Source organism: Peromyscus californicus, unplaced genomic scaffold (assembly GCF_007827085.1).
Source record: "Peromyscus californicus insignis strain IS unplaced genomic scaffold, ASM782708v3 Scaffold_12__1_contigs__length_115047231, whole genome shotgun sequence".
NCBI lineage: Eukaryota > Metazoa > Chordata > Mammalia > Rodentia > Cricetidae > Peromyscus > Peromyscus californicus.
This window is the reverse complement of record NW_026294413.1, coordinates 72,772,081-72,789,711: the sequence shown is the minus strand read 5'-3', so window position 1 is coordinate 72,789,711 and position 17,631 is coordinate 72,772,081. Positions and strand designations below refer to the sequence as shown.

At 39.1% G+C, this 17,631-nt stretch overlaps 1 protein-coding gene across 1 annotated transcript; it reads left to right on the top strand.

Moving 5' to 3' along the window:
• The first annotated feature begins 3,339 nt into the window (after positions 1–3,339).
• On the top strand, positions 3,340–4,311 carry LOC128107989 (olfactory receptor 11G2-like). The gene has a single exon (XM_052734315.1). The coding sequence runs from the start codon at positions 3,340–3,342 to the stop codon at positions 4,309–4,311; it is 972 nt and encodes a 323-aa protein (XP_052590275.1).
• Positions 4,312–17,631: the final 13,320 nt, after the last annotated feature.

Genomic DNA, 17,631 nt, shown 5'->3' with positions numbered 1-17,631 from the left:
TCATTCACCCAATAAACATACTGGTCTTCCATTGCTTTGCTAAGCAGTGCAATGTAGTTTTGACATAAGGACATCTGCCACAAATGAAGGGGCTATAAAGTCACCACAACAATCCTGATAATCATAGATTAGGATCCTTGATGCCAACTTTGAATCTTACATTGTTGAAAGAGGACAAATCAACAAAGACATTAAATGAACTCATGCCTTGATAAGATTCCTTGTGCTGTTAGGAAAAAAGGAATAACCAGTAACAAGTGCTTGAAGAGCTGTGTGTACCTCTATCAAGGGGAAGGAAACCTAGAGAGCAACTCTGATGTAAGACCAGAGAAAAACTGATGAGTGTCTCAGATCAAGGATAGATGTTCCCAAGATTAATGCCTTGAAACTCATAGAACTCAATATTAAACAAAAAAAAGGAAAGCTCTTTAAAAAATAATAATAATAATTGGTGCTCCTGGGGAAAGACTGATTCCTGCTGTGACTACTCAGATGTCTATGAATGAGGTCTCATCTCACCTACAGCTCTTCCTTCTCTCTAACTCTGTCCTCAATGCCAATCACTTGCACCAGTCATTAGAGACAGCAATCATAGGCCCAACATGGGAGGGAGGCCTCTGATTAACTTCCACTTGTGTACTTAGTAGGTGTTCTGAGCAGGATTAAATATTAATTATATCTTATGTCATCCCACATCAATATGGGAATAAAGTGATAATATTTTACTCTACTGTAAATAAGGGCAGGTGGCACAAAGTGTCTCCCGAGAATTCAGGCCCCAGTGGATGCGAGAGCAGCACAAAACAGCCTCCTGCAACTCTTCTTCTGGATGTGATGAATTTGAAGGAACAGAGCTCATTCCCAGAGGCAATATTTATAAACCCTGTATGTTCCAGTAAACATTCAGATCTCTTCATTCTACTCTCTCACTCTTGACTGCTAGTATAGAGGAGAACATCTTTCCTCTCTAGGAAAACTAGACATTGTCCAAGAAACTCTAGCTTTGGATTCCTTCTAGTCAATAATGGGAGATGATGTTAATGCTTAGAGAAGACATTGAGCAAAAGAGCTAGAAAAGTGACCATCTCAACAAGGCTTTCTTTTGCTTTTGTTTCAGCTACCTGTTCCACAGCCAATAATCTGTTGCTGTGTCAGGCCCCAGACAGAGTGCTTTTGTATACATCAGCTTATTCAGAGCCCTCAACCCTTCTGTAAGAGTGATATTTTGCAGCTGAAGACACTAGAAAGTAGTGTCTGCATTTGAGTAAATAGAACATCTGCTATTAGTAAAAAATGGATTATAATTCAAATGATAGGCTTCTTACTACAAATCAATTGCTTTCCTCCAATGCCTTAACTTCCCACCACCTCTCAAATCTCCATGGGAAAGTTGTTTTACAAATGGAGCAGGTATGGCAATTTCCTCTCCTATCAAATGAAATGGATATGCTGGAGAGATAAATCCAATGATGGTTTCACAGGATTGTGACTTCTTGGATTCAACTTGAAACAAAAAGACATTATCAGAAAATGGAAGCTTCTGTTCCCCTACATGTCATGGCCTAGGATCTGACTAATTGAAGTTCTCTATCTCAACTTTCCTAAGATAGAATTGGGGTGATGGTGCTGAAGTGTTTTGCTTTCAATGTTATTTAACTAGATTATTCATCCTGTACATATGAACACTGAAGCCATTGTAGCCATCCATATCACAGTCCCTTCTTCAGCCAACTCTGAATAATCTGCTTGCCATTTGCACAGGTCAAAAATAGCCTGTGTCGGGAAAACCACATTGCTGCTCTCTGAACATAGAAGCTGAGTAGTAAAAGGTGAGTAACAACACACTCCTGTTAGGAATATCTCCCAGCATGTGCCAATTAGCTTTGCCCAGGCATAAAATGTTGCTGGCCCACACAGACTGTTCTTGTTTTCAAAACTGAAGGAATCCAGTGTTATCTAACTCGAGCATCGTATAGGAAAGATATGTAGGACATCAGTATGTAAGCATGTGTGCTCATGTATGTGTGTAAACATAGAGACAAGCTAATCCTAATGGCTCAAGGTTGTCCCAGAATGGCTGTGGTCACACAGCAGAGCAGAATAGTTTCAGCTGGAAGCCCCTCCTTTTCTAACAAGAGAAGCATCCTTTATTATAAGCCAATTTGTTAGTTCTCTCTTTTTTTCCTGCAACTGTTAAGAGAAAGAGTCCATGAACCACATCTGGCCTCCTGCTGCTTTGACTATGGGTCCAAGATGAGCATTTGTTTTTGAATATTATTAAGTTTTATAATGGATGGAAGAGTATGGTTTTGTAACACATGAAAACTGCATGAAATTCAATTCTTACCAGACTTAATGTTTTACTGGAGTATGGCCACATGCATTCTTCTAAAGCTTGCTAGAGCCTGTTTTGGCCTTACTTCACCAGAGCTGTGTGGCTTTGACAGAAATTATGTGACCCACAAGCATAAACTAACAAAATATTTGCCAACCCCTACTAGAAAACATTACAGAGGTAGGAAGGTGGGATCTCTTTCTACTGAAATGTGACCAGGATGTATGTGGTCCCAAAATGCACACTCTTCATTGGGATGAGGAAAGCTCATCAGATAACGTACAGTGTTACTCTCTTCTGGCCAGTGTTACATCCAATAATTCTTGTTTTATATTTGTCTATGGAGTGTATATGATTGCCCCACATACAAAAAAAGGAGAAAAATGGAGAGAGGGACAGAGGGAGGAAAAGATAGTCAGAGATGTTAAGGGAATCAAATCAAAATCCACAGCTTGGAAATTTATTCCAAGTATGTTGGGAAGCTAACTGACACCTATACATGAGGGCATTCCCATAGTTAATCTGATTTCAATTTTTTAAAGCCAATATGGATATAACACGAATAATAATTACAGATGGTAAGATATTCTACACCAGGAGATACAGGGATTTCACTTCTCAAAAAAAAAAATTGGGAGGAAATCTTATTTTGTGCGAATATATCTACACATACTTGATTACACACATGTATAAGATCTTGAACAAAAATGTAAACATATTTAAAAATTAGATTAGAATTTAACTTACTAGAATAGACAGAAGTAGGAAGATGATGATGAAGAGGAGGAGGAGTACTTGTCAATTATGACCAATAGTTTTCTCTTGCCAACAGCAGAAAGTGCAGGGAAGCAAAGAATGGGAGTGAATAATCACTTTAGGTCAATATATGTCTAGAGTAGCTAATACATATACATAATTTCTCATGATGATTTAAATATAAATCTGAATCTTCAGCTGGCTTTATCCATTTGATAATTTCTGGTGCTTTTACAGCTCACAGACAGATGAAAACCCTCAGCAGACCCAGCAACTCCAGCACCATCACTGGCTTCATACTCCTGGGATTCCCCTGCTCCAGGGAAGGGCAGATCCTCCTCTTTGTGCTCTTCTTCATTGTCTACCTCCTCACACTCATGGGCAATGCTTCCATCATCTGTGCTGTGCGCTGGGATCAGAAACTGCACACCCCCATGTACCTCCTGCTGGCCAACTTCTCCTTCCTGGAGATCTGGTATGTCACCTCCACAGTTCCCAACATGTTGGCCAACTTCCTCTCTGACACCAAGGTCATCTCCTTCTCTGGCTGCTTCCTGCAGTTCTATTTCTTCTTTTCCTTGGGGTCTACAGAATGCTTCTTCCTGGCAGTCATGGCCTTTGACCGCTACCTTGCCATCTGCAGACCTCTACACTATCCTGCTCTTATGACTGGGCGCCTCTGTAACATCCTTGTGATCAGTTGCTGGGTGCTTGGTTTCCTCTGGTTCCCTGTCCCCATCATCATCATCTCCCAGATGTCCTTTTGTGGATCCAGGATTATAGACCATTTCCTATGTGACCCAGGCCCTCTGTTAGCACTGACTTGCAAAAAAGTTCCCCTAATAGAGCTGGTCTTGTCCATCTTAAGTCCTCTGCCTCTCATTATTCCTTTTCTCTTTATCATGGGGTCATATGCTCTGGTCCTAATAGCTGTATTGAAGGTCCCTTCAGCCTCTGGGAAAAGAAAAGCTTTCTCAACCTGTGGGTCTCATTTGGCTGTGGTTGCATTATTCTATGGCTCAGTACTTGTCATGTATGGGAGCCCAACATCTGAGCATGAAGCGGGAATGCAGAAACTTGTGACTCTGTTTTATTCCGTCTTGACCCCACTTCTTAATCCTGTGATATACAGTCTTAGGAACAAACATATGAAGACAGCCCTGAAAGCAATTCTGGGGGAAATTAAAAATTGGTTGTCAAAAAAGATCTTGGGCAATTAAATTTACATTTAATTTATTTTCAGTTTTTAACTGGTTTAAGTAATTAATCAAAATCTGAAGCATCTAGGAGAATGGTTACACTGCTTTTATTTCTTGGTTCTTGAACATCTATCCTGCTGATTGTCATGGTTCAGTTATATTAATTTAATGTTAATCATATTTTAAAAGTTAAGACAATAGATATAGGAGGAGATCAATATAAATTTTCCTGTAGCACATAGATAAAGGCAGATTATTTTGTTCCTATATGTTATTTTGGGTGATTTAAAATTCCTGGTAGTTGGTAAGGTTTTCAGTGCCAGGTACTATTTCCCTCTTCTTGAAGTAGACTTAAATCCAATTGAAGAGATGTTAATTTATTACCAAGATATGGGTGCTACTGCTGCACCCTTGGGATTATTGTTCAATGCTGGCCTTAAGTGCACAGCTTCCAAAAGCAACTTTAAATATTGATAACCTCAACTCCCCACTTAAAGGACACAAGCTAGCTGAATAGAAATATCCATCTCTCTGTCGTCTAAAAGAAGCTCTTCATACCCTTAAGGATAGAAATGACCTTAAAGTCAAAGTACAGAGAGGTGCTGCAAACAAATAAGCCCAGGAAGCAAGCAGGTATTGTTATCCCAACTTTTGACAAAATAGACATTGAACTAAAATGAATCCAAGGAGATATAGAAGGAAGCTTCATTCTAAATAAGGGAACAACCAACAAAGAATAAAATACAATTCTAAACATATACACAGCAAACATTCACAGCAATGTCATGAAAAGTGTACTACTGAAATTAAAGACACAGATTAACTACAACTTAATAATACTAGATGACTCTGCTAGCCTGCTTTTTCCAATAGACATAGCATCTAATCTGAAAGTCAACAGAGAAACGTCAAAGTTAAATGAAGAGATACAAATAGCCAATAAATTCAAGAAAAAACATTAAGCATCTTCAGCCACTAAATCAAGTCAAAAATAAATCAAAACTGCATCGTGGGCTGATTAGATGGCTCAGCAAATAAGGACACTTGCTACAAGCCTGAATAGCTAACCTACATAAAAAGAGGACCAACCCCCTCCAGACCTGCATAAAAGGAGAACCAACCCCCAAAGACTTTTCACTGACCTCCACACAGACATTTGGACACACATGCAAATAGATAGATAGATAGATAGATAGATAGATAGATAGATAGATAGATAGATAGATAGATAGATAGATAGATAGATAGATGTAAAACACAAATTTTAATTAGCCAGGCACAATAGCACACACCTTTAAACTCAGAATTCTGTGACTTTAAAGTCCACCTAGTCTACACAGTACATTCCAGATCAGGTTGATCAGGGATATGTAGTGAGATCCTGTTTCAAAAAAAAGAAGGCTTTTAATCAAGAAAAAAATATTGGTTGGCAACATTGCAGGAAAAAGGGAACCTTTGCACACTTAGGATATGAATGTAAATTAATCCACTCGCTGTGGAACTAAGTATGGAGCTTCCTCAACGTAGAATACCATATGATGCAGCCATACCACTTCTGTCTATCTGAAGGAATCAGTTGGCATGCTACAAGGATGCCGACATAACCATGTTCATGCCAGTATAATGTACAACAGCCAAATCCTTGGTGCCCATCAATATACGAATGGAAAAGGAACCAAGAAATATGTACACTAAAGCATCATTACTGTCATAAAGGAAAACAAAATCATATCATTTGTAGGACAGTGGACTAGATTAGAAGTCATTGTGTTGAGTAAATTAAACCAGACTCAGAAAAACAACTTTTGCATGTTTTCTCTCCTATGCAGAATCTTTTCTTTTGTTGAAAGTGGATTTTTTTCATGCAATATATTCTTATTACTGTTTCAGCCTCCTCCAACTCCTCTAAGATTGTTCCCATCACTCCATCCATCAGAATGCATACCTGTTCTGTCTCATGTTAGAAAACAAACAAGCACACAAATAATAATAACAAGATAAAACAGAAACAAACAATCATAAGACAAAACAAACAAACAGAGGAAAAGGGGCCAAAAAAAGCACAAAGAAGAACATATAGATGCAGAGAAACAGAGAAACACGTGTTCTTACACACAAGAGTCCCCTAAAATACAAAACCAAAAGCCATGACATATGTGCAAATGACCTATAAGGAGGAAAATGCCCTGGCAAAACATTATGAGACAAAGAACCTTCAAAGATGCCATTGAGTTCTGTGTTGTGTTGTCCATCTACTGCTGGGCATGGAGCTTGGCGTTAACATGGTTTGTATCCGCAGTGAGACTGCTTTGGATAAAACTAATTTTTCATCTGCAAGTGATTATCAATTGGAGATAGATTCTAAGGTTAGGGATGTGGGCTTGTGTCCACTTCCCCTGGCAGTGCTGGGACCCCATCTGGCACAAACTTGTGCTGCCAGTCTCTGTGAGTACATATGTGTGTCAGTCTTACTATGTTTAGAGGATCTTGTTTCCTTGGTGTTCTCCATCCTCTCTGATTCTTACATTCTTCCTGCCTCCTCTTCCACAGAGGTCCCTAAGCCATGAGGGGAGAGAGTTGATGAAGACATCTGGTTTAGGGCTAAATGTTCCAAGGTTTTTTACCTGCTGCACATTGTCCACTTGTGGGTCTCTGTATTTGTTCCCTCTACTGTAGGAGGAAGCTTCTTTGACAATTGCTGAGCAAAAACTGATCTATAAATATGACAGAATGGCATTAGGAGTCATCTCCTGGCTACATTCCCTTACCAGAACAGTAGTATTTGGTTTTCCCCTAGTCCTTAGCCTATCTGGTCTCAGGTTCTTGCCATTTGAGTTTGTCAGAAATGTATTCCATCTGATTGACTGGACCTTAAATCCAACCAGATACTGGTTGGTTACACCCACAAGATTGTGTCACTATTACAGTAGAGCATTTTGCAGTAGGTCATCATTATAGATTAATGACTTGGTAACTGAGTTGGTGTTTACTTTTCTTCTTTGTTAGTGTTCAGAGTACCTTACAGTACTGTAAACATTAGTCTAAATGGGTGAAGGCTCTAGATAGACACCCCCTTGACTTCTCCTTGTTCAATGAGTTGTAAAGGTGCTGTCTTCATCAAAAGGGTCTTACCATTAGTTTGTGAGAAACAACCAAGAGTCTTGATAACAGCATGGGTTGTTTGGAGATACTCATGGGGCCCCTTTAACCAACAATTCAATTATATGTAACCCATTCCTGGAACTGGAAGCTAAATTTGATCATGAGAGATATCCACTTGGGGCTCTGTCTTCCCAATTATTTGGCAATTTCATTTTAATGGACTTCATACAAGTATATATTTTAGGAAGCCTCTCCTATATGAGTTTTTCATGTGATGCCTCAAATGGCCCTTAGTATTAGCTGCTCCTCCCTGTATTCCTTCCCTCCCTCACCCTCTGCACTTCTTCCCCTCCCCATCTGTTCCTCCTGTTCCTGCCACATCATCTATCCATAACCATCTATTCTATTTCCTCTTACTAGGGAAATACATTACTCTCACCTTTCTCTTATTGTATTCCTGTTCTATGTGGTTATAAAGGCTGCAGCTTGATTATCAAAGACTTAACAACTAGCATCTACATATAAGCAAATATGTACAATATTTGTCTTTCTGGGTATGGGTTACCTAACTCAGGATGATTTTTTTCTAACTATATCCATTTAAAAATTTCATGGCTTTATATTTTAATAGCTGAGCAATGCTCTATCATGTAAATATGCCACATTTTCTTTATCCATTCGTCTATTGATGCTGGGCCCTCACTGGGATTCCTCTCAGATATCCTGTTGTTGTCCTGTGTCACAGAATCCCAGTGAGGGCCCAGCATCAATAGAGTAGCAGAAACCAGAGGCCCCAATCCAGACCAATGACTCTTTGCAATTAACACGTGCAAAAAAAGATATATACATATAAGGGTTTACTTCGTGGCTCACTACATCACCCTACAATTTCCATGATGAGATGAGATTTTTCCTTTTTTTTTTTTCCTGTTTTTCTCTTAAATTTTATTTATTTTATTTTTGGGGACAATTTGCAAGGGCAGAGGGTGGATATGAAGGAACAGGAAATGAATGGGCTTGAGATGCATGATGTGAAAGACATAAAGAATAAATAAAGAGGAAGTTTAATAAAATAAAAGACAATAAGAATTCATTTTCAATTTTAAAAATTTTGATGGTATATGTCACAGATTTAGAAAAAAAAATCCAGTAATCCATATGGAACCACAAAAGACCATTAAAAAGAGCCAAAGCAATCCTAAGAAGTAAGAACACAGCTGGAAGGATCATAACACATGAATTCAAACTATACTACAGAGCTATAGTGATAAAAACAGCCTGGCATAAAAACAGGCAGGTAGACCAATGTAATAAAATAGAGGTTGTGGGAATAAACCAACAAAGCTATGCCTATCTAATACTTTACAAAGAGGACAAAAACAGTTAGTGGGGGAAAAAATAGCCTATTCAATGGTGCTGGCAAAATAGCATACCCAATCTGTAGAATGAAATTAGAGTCACACCTTTCACCTTAAACAAAAACCAATTCAAATGTATCAAAGACTTTAAGACATGAACATTCAAACTTCTAGATGAAAATATAAAGAAGAATCTTCAAGACACAGGGGTAGGCGAGGATTTTCTTAACCGAAGAACATCACTAGCACAGAGACCGGCACCAAGTGTCAACAGATGGGACTACGTGAGATTAAAAGGTTTGTGTACAACAAGGGAAGCTGTCAGGAGAACACAGGTGAAAATCTTTACCAAGTACACTTTAAACAAGGGACAAATACCAGAACTTACAAAGGACTACATAAATTCAATACCAAGGAAATAAAACTAACAATCAACTATTGAGCCAAAGAATGGAGTAGACATCTCAAAAAAAGGGAGGGGGGCCAATAATATTTTTTAAGTATTAAAAATCCCTAGTCATCAGGAAAATGCAAACTAAAACCACTTTTAGATACTGCCCCACCTCAATCAGAATAGCTCTTATCAAATCTGACAAATGCAGTGCCTACTTCTGGCCTCCATGAGCACCAGGCATACACATAGAACACAGACACACACACAGGCAAAATACCCATATACACAAAATAATAAAATAAAATATTTTTTCAAAAGATCAACAGACCATTGGCCTAACTAACCAAAAGAAGGGGGACCCAAATTAACAGAACCAGGAATAAACAAGGAAACACTACAATAGACACAAAAAAAACAATAATATTATAAGGGAATACTTTTTTTAAGGATAACTAATTCATTTTATTTGTATTTTTTTCATTTTTCTTTATTAAGAAATTTTCTACTCACTTCACATACCACCCACAGATCCCCCCCTCCTCCCTCCTCCCTCCTCCCACCCTCCAGCCCTCCCTCCCAAGCCACCCTGCATCTCCACGTCCCCCAAATCAAGGTCTCCCATAGGGAGTCAGCAGAGCCCAGCACACTGAGCCTAAGCAGGTCCAAGCCCCTTCCCACTGCACCAAGGCTGTGCAAGGTGTCACACTACAGGCACCAGATTCCAAGAAGCCTGCTCATGCACCAGGGATGGATCACGATCCCCCTGCTTGGGTGCCCCCCAAACAGTTCGAGCCAAACAACCATCTTCCATATCCAGAGGGCCTAGTATAAGGGAATACTTTTAAAGTTTGTACTCCATTAAATTGGAAAATCTGAAAGAAATGGATAAATTTCTAGATTCATCCAAATCATCAAAATTAAACTAAGAAGATATCAACATCCTAAACAGACTCATAACAAATTTGGAGATGGAGAAAGCAATAATATACATAAAACCTTCCAACTAAAACAAAAGCCCAAGCCCAGATGGATTCACTGCATAATTCTATCAGACTTTCAAAGACAGGTCTACAACCAGTACTTCCTGAATTGGTCATGAAAATAGAAATAGGAGAAGCACTTCCAAACTCACTCTATGAAGCCAGTGTTTACTCAACCACCAAGTAAAGACACAACCAAAAACAAAACAAAGCAAACAAACCCTACAAACCAATATCCCTGATGAGATATGTGCAACAATCCTCAATAAAACACTAATAAACAACAAGTTGTCTTTATCATGGAAATGTGGGGATGGTTCAGCATACGTAAGTAGATAAACACAACAATCATATAAATGGAATTAAAGACAAAAAACATATGATCTCAATGGACACAGAAAAAGTCTTTAACAAATCCAACATGCTTTTATGATAAAGGTCCTAGAGAAAGCAGGACTGGAGGAATAATGCTTCAACATAATAAAGGCTGCATATAATGAAACAACAGCCAATGTTGTCCCAAATGGAGAAAAACTCAAAGCAAACAATTGAAATCAGGAAGAAGACAGGGCTGTCCACTATCTCCACTCCCTTTCAGTACAGTGATGGACACACGAGCTGGCACAATAAGGCAAGATGAAAAGATTAAAGGGATATGAAAAAAAGTGAAATTATCTCTATTTGCAGATGATGTGCTATACATAAGACATCCCAAAATTACATAAGAACACTTCTAGGAACAAGGACCAATTCAGTCAAGGTGTTAGAGTGTAAATCATTTACATAAATCAGTAGTCTTTCTACATTTCCACAACAAACCTTCTAACTAAAACAAAAGCCCCAGCCCAGATGGATTCACTGCATAATTCTACCAGACTTTCAAAGACAGGTCTACAACCAGTACTTCCTGAATTAGTCATGAAAATAGAAATAGGAGAAGGAGATCATAAACACTCTCATTTACAATGGAATCAAAGAAAAGAAGTCTGTGAATAAACCTAACCAAGGAGACAAAAGACCTCTATAATGAAAACAACAAATCTCTGGAAGGAGAGACATTGAGGAAGACATTAGAAAAAGGAAAGAGCTCCCATGTTTATGGATTGGTAGAATTACTACTGTGAGGACCACTTTACAAAAAAAGCAATTTACCAACTCAATGAAATCCCAATCAAAATATCCACAATGTTCTTCAAAGAAATAGACAAAAACCATCCTAAAATTTGTATGGAACCAGAAAAAGACCTTGAATAGCCAAAGTAATGTTGGGCTAAAAGAACAACACTGGAGGGATTACCAGTCTAGATTTCAAGATATAGTATAGAGCTATAGTAATGAAAACAGGATGGTACTGGCACAAAAAAAAATGGACACATAGGCCGATGAAACTAAATAGGACACACAAACATGAATACACATTAAAAACAGCCATTTGATATTTGCCAAAGAGGCAAAAGACATACATTAAATAAGAGACAGCATCTTCAACAAATGGTTCTGGGAAAACATGATGCTCACATACAAAAGGTTGAAACTAGATTCATATCTAACACCTTCCATGAAAATTACCTAAAGTGGACTGAGATTTAAATTTGAAACCTGAAACAACTGCTTAAAGAAAACATAGGCAATACTCCATGTGATATAGGTGTAGGAAAGGACATTTGAATAGGAATTTGCCCAAGAATTAAGGCCAACGATTGACAAGTGGACTGCATAAGACAGAAATGTCCACACAGCTGAGGAAACAATTAACAGAATTCAGAGGAAGCTCACACAGTGGAAGAGAATCTTTTCCAACTGTACATCCAACAGATGATTAATATCTAGACTGTGTAAAGAATTCAAAATACAAAGAGTCAAGAAAACATATGACCCAATTTTAAAGTGGGCTATGGTAGATAATTAATGGTATGATTCCTTATGTCTGTTTTCAGACATCCTTACTATTATTTTACCCTTCTCCCTCCTTCTTCCATGTTTATCTCCCTCCCATTGCTAAAGATGCCTCTCTCTCTCTTCCCATTTCCCTTTTCAAATCACTTGTACCTGGTACTCTCTCTATTGCTCCCTGTACCCCCTACCCTAACAATGGTTCCATTTTACTTCCTGTTCTCTGCAGTTACTTGAGAATATTTACTTATATCTAAATATTTAGAGCTAGGAGTCCCTGGTGAGAGAAAACATGCAACATTTGTCTTTCTGGGTCTGGATTACCTCACTGAGTATGACCTTTTCTTGTTCCATTTACCTCTAAAGTTCATGATTTCATTTTTCTTTATAGCTGAATAATATTCCACAGTGTATATGTACCATATTTTCATTATCCACTCATCTTTTCCACAGACTCGTTCTGCTGCCTGTGGATCAAGATGTAGAACTGTAGTTCCTTCTCTGGCACCATGTCTGTCTGCATACACCATGTCCCACAGTGATGATAATAGACGAAGCCTCTGAAACTAGCTCAAATTAAATGTTTTCCTTCATAAGAGTTGCTGTGATCATGGTATCTCTTCACAGCAATAAAACCCTAAGACAGTGACCCTAGAGAGGACTTCTAGTAATGTAGGATACGGAGTCTGAACTGGCCAGCTTTTGTAGCTAGGCAAGGCTTCCAGTGGTGGGACTAGGTTGTATTCAGTCAGGCTGTTGGCTGAGGGGGTCCCATAAAGATCTCAAAACAACCCAGGCTGAGGCTATAACAGAGGATCACTCTTTGAAAACTGATAGTGGGGTCCCATTGCTTAGGGCAACATCCACACAGTTCAGTGAACACAGGTCAAGCTGGTGCCCGCCTGTGTGGAGCCTTCACCCCTACATTCTAGTCTCTTTGGTACAGGAAGGTACCTTCAGTCTACAGTATGGAAAACCTGGACACCAACCCAGTCGTGAAACTCTTGACCTTCAATCTGTTCTTCCTGTAAGATTTGCTGGGGCAATGGTAGCACAGAACTTGTGGGAGTGGCCATCCAATGTTCGGTTTAACTTGAGGTCCACACCATGAGAGGGACCCCATGCCCTACACTGCCTAGATGGCCAGGAACTGGATACTCCAGAGACCTAGGGTAGAACCAAACACAACAGGCATAGATAGATAGATAGATAGATAGATAGATAGATAGATAGATAGATAGATAGACAAAGAGATAAAATGATACCTAATGATGTTCTGCTATACTCATAGATTGGTGCATCGTCCAGTCGTCATCAGAAAGGCTTCCTCTGACAGCAGATGGGAGCAGATGCAGACCCACAGCCAGACACTATGTAGAGAAAGAGTCTAAATTGGAAGTTACCATCAGATCCCTCTCCTAGGAGATCGAAAAACCCCATGGAAGGGGGAAGGGTAGACTGTAAGAGTCAGAGGTGATAGAGGACACCAGGAGAACATGGCACACCAAATCAACTAATCAGGACTCACATGGGCTCACAGAGAGTAAAGAGGCAAGCATGGGGTCTGCATGGGTCTATACCAGGTCCTCTGTGTATGTTACGTTATTAGCTTGGTATTTTTGTGGGACTCCTAACAGTGGGATCTTTTGCCTGCTCTTAGGACTCTTTTCCTCCTATTGGGTTCCTTGTCCAGCCTTGACATGAGGTGTCTTGCCTCGTCTTATTGAGCCTTGTTTTGTCCTGTTTGGCTGTCTTCTCTTGGAGGCCTGCTCTTTTCTGAAGAGGAAACGGAGGAGGAATGGCTCTAGAGAAGAGGGAGGTGGGGGTAGCTGGGAGGAGTGGAGGGAGGGGAAACTGTGGTTAGGATGTATTGTAGGAGAGAAGACTCTGTTCTCAATCAAAAAAGGGAAGTGAAAATAGGGAAGGAAAAGGAGTGAGACAAAGAAGAAAGGACAGAAAGAGGAGGAACATGTGAGATGGGGCTAAATAAACTAGTTAAAATGCCTCATAGTAAATTGGATGAAGAAACACAACCAACAGTCCAAAAGCCTAACTGAGGAATATGCAAGCAAAAGGAATACTTATCTTGAAATAAGTGTGCAGCACTTAGTAATAGAAAATAAGAGATAACAAGAATACTTATGGAGTGAATTGCTGGCTCTGCTGCGCTGAGTTGAGAACTGAAGTTCTCAGATCCCTCTCCCTCTGGTGGGTTCCATGTGGTGAAGAAAAGAATGGAAGCTCTTGGTTTCTGCAGCATTGATGTTCTAACTGTTGAAATTCAAATAGTCCATTTCATATCTTATATTGATATCCTTATTTAATTCAGCTGTTTGTATTCTCTTGAAACTCATTTAGGAGTTTATTTGTGTCCTCTCTGATGTCTTTGAATATACTTATAAACATGGACTCTCCCAAAGGGGCTATGGGCAATTGAGCTCTTCTGAAGGGGAGGTCATTGCCTTCAATAGTGTAACCACCACTAGTGTGTTGCCTATGCTCCTGTGGACATCTTTATACCTGTGTCCATGTGGGTAGCCCTAGTTAAACTCAGTGGGTCAGAAAGCAAATACAAAAACAGAAAGATACGAACGTGAAAGGGGGACTTGTTGGAAGGATGAGGATTGGTGGAGGAAAAAAGGAGAAAAGAGGGTGAGGGGATAAGTGTTACATAATGTATTATATGCATGTATGGAAGAAGAATAAATTAATTTTAAAATCAAAAAAGACATTTTAATGGTGGTCAATTTATAGTATTCAAATATAAATACTTTTAAAGGAATTGAGAAGATAAGCTCTGTCTTTTTTTTAATTTGTGTATTTTATTTTTAAGTATATGAATGTTTTGGCCACAAACTCTAGTTCATGTCAATCTAAACTCATTCTCCCATTACCCTTGGCAAAGCTTATTTCTAGTGAAGAACTTATTTTTGGTGAAGATATTTTTCCTTTCTGAGATGAGTGGCCAGTACAGGATCACCTGAATTAGCTTTCCAATAGTATTATTTACTTTAGCACATTTATCAGTGACTCTGGAATTTTTTTATGTTGGTGCAACAGAAAGAAAATAAAACTTTAAATCATACTTGTCTAAGTTCAGCAAGCCTTAGTACATTTATATTTGAAGACCAAAACAGCATGTCATCTCCATGAAATTTATACCTTGTTTGTTCTCATCACCAATATGTTTTCAGTGTTTACCTGATAGTCTGATAGCTAGTAGGTGCATAATAAATGTTTTTCAATCGATGATTTTTTAAAAAAGAATTAAGCAAGTCTCTTCTGAAGAATCTAAATTAAGTAATCGCAAAGACACATGAGTATGTGTTTACACACTTAGATGCACATGTGGGATTTCTTCTCCTCTCTTGTGAGCCTCCCCACTGTGCTCAGGTACATCATTTCCTCAGGACACCGCTGGGGAAAATATAAAGCGATATAGGTAGAATTAAATGTATGCACAGAGACAGAGGTGCAGGGAAGGGATTAGGTACCTCCCAGCAAGCGCACCAGAGAGCTATGGACTTTATTCAGAAGAGATTTGCAAACTCTTACTAATCACTGACTTGAAAGATGTGTTTCATTTGGTTCAGAGTACCAAAGGATATAAGCCTCTGAAGCCACAAATAATAATTTCCATCCATAACTCCGATTTTAGACTGTGTAAAGAGATTCTTATGGCAGCGGCTTCTCTAAGTTGTTCCTTGTGGAGCCAGAAGTACCAGCAGGTATGTGCAAAAGCCTGCATGCACAGCACTGTGGCTGCAGCACCTTCACCCCTGAGAGCTCCTCGGAGTGGGATCCTGTAACTCTGCTTACCTTTGAGGAGGAAAACATGCTGGGTTCTTCATTTCTCTCAACACAGACTTAGAGCGTGTGTAGGGCAATATATTCACACCGGTGTTTCCCTGGGCATTATTATAGCAGTGTCCTTGCCATAAAATTTACAGGAAAAATGGTGTTCAGAGGTATTGATCCTGGGAAACAGTCCATTAAATCCCTGTGAAAACATAGCCTCGGACTTGGAGTGTTTTGTAAAATAGTGATGCCTTGGTTAACAGATTGTCTTTCTGGGAGGAGGAACTAAGGAGGGCTGTTGTTCTTTCAGCTCTGTTAGCTAGTGACAAACAACTAAACGCAAGCTGAGAAAGAAGTAACCCACAGGCTCTCCTGTCCTTTAGAGTCCATCACAGACTGACCTTAAAACATGGCATTTTAGAAGAAGAGCCCCTGCTCTTCTTTTGTTAATCACTTCCCTGGACAAGTTGCTTAAGTGTTTGCAAGTGGTCAGGGTAACAGAGGAGAGTCTGGCTCCCTTCTGAGCTTCACAGGACAGGGTTCCTTATCTCCTTGTCTCCCTCCAGCTGCCCATTTACACCTTAAAGATGATCACAAAGACCAAAGAGGTGAGTGGAAACTGCTAATCACTGTGGGGGTTTTGTTTGTTTGTTTGTTTGTTTTTTGAGGTCATATCAACAGAAAAAAAAATGGAGTGATACTTCAAATTTCTGTGAAGTTTATCGTCCTCTGATTCCATAGATAATTATAATTCCCCTTCAGCACAAACAATGTCAACAAAATCTGGTGCATCATAAAGTCAAACCATTAGAAAGGTAAGAGTTAAGACACAAGAAGTCTATTCCAAGGCCACACACTGTGACTTGGAATTCGATTTCTTTTTTTTTTTTTTTTTTTTTTTTGGTGCCAAGAATTTCCTGGGCTGTGAACAGGGTCAGTTAATTGTCTCATACTGCTGTCTACTGTAAGCCCAACGTATCTATTTTATGCAAAATTAAATTTATCATGTGGCTTATGCTACACAGATTTATTTAACCTATTCCTCACTGGAAAAAAAATGTCATTTCTGGCCCAAGCACACAGAGAGCTGTAGAGTTAAACAGCTGAAGGAACTGTGTGCATATGAGTAAACAGATGTAATGGTACTCTCCCTTGATTTGATAAAGCAGAGAAACTTTATTTTTCATGTCAATGCTTATACCCAGAACTTAACATACTGACAGGATGGACATTGCTAAATGGCTGACTAAGTAAGTAAGTGGATGGAGTACTACAATTTAAATTCAGTATGCAAATTTTTATTTCTGTTGCGAACCTAGAAACTGTATTTCCAGACAAGAGTGACACAGTGTGTGGTCTCATAAGTATAAGAACAATTGTGAGGGGGCTGGAGAGATGGCTGGGCACTTAAAAGCACTGGTTGCTCTTCCAAAGGACCCGAGTTCAATTCCCAATACCCACATGGCAGTTTACAACTGTCTGTAACTCCAGTTCCAGGGGATCTGGCATCCTCACACAGACATGCCGTCAAAAGCCCAGGGTAGATAAAAAATAAATAAATCTTAAAAGGAAAAAAATGATTATGAAAATATATCTGAAATTGTAATTCCCTTAGAAACTTTACTATATGCCCATTGTAATTAGATTACATTGAACTAAATCACTTGAATAGATGTACATTTTCATAAAATCCATGTAAGTTAGGGCTGAAAATGTAGCTTTGTTAGCAGGGTGGTTAGCCTAAAGTGCATGAAGCCCTGGTTTGATTTCCCATCACCACATAAAGCTGAGCATGATGGCACATCCCTATAATCTT

Coding starts and splice junctions, on each gene's coding strand:
- LOC128107989 (XM_052734315.1), top strand. CDS start 3,340: ATGAAAACCCTCAGCAGACCCAGCAACTCCAGCACCATCACTGGCTTC.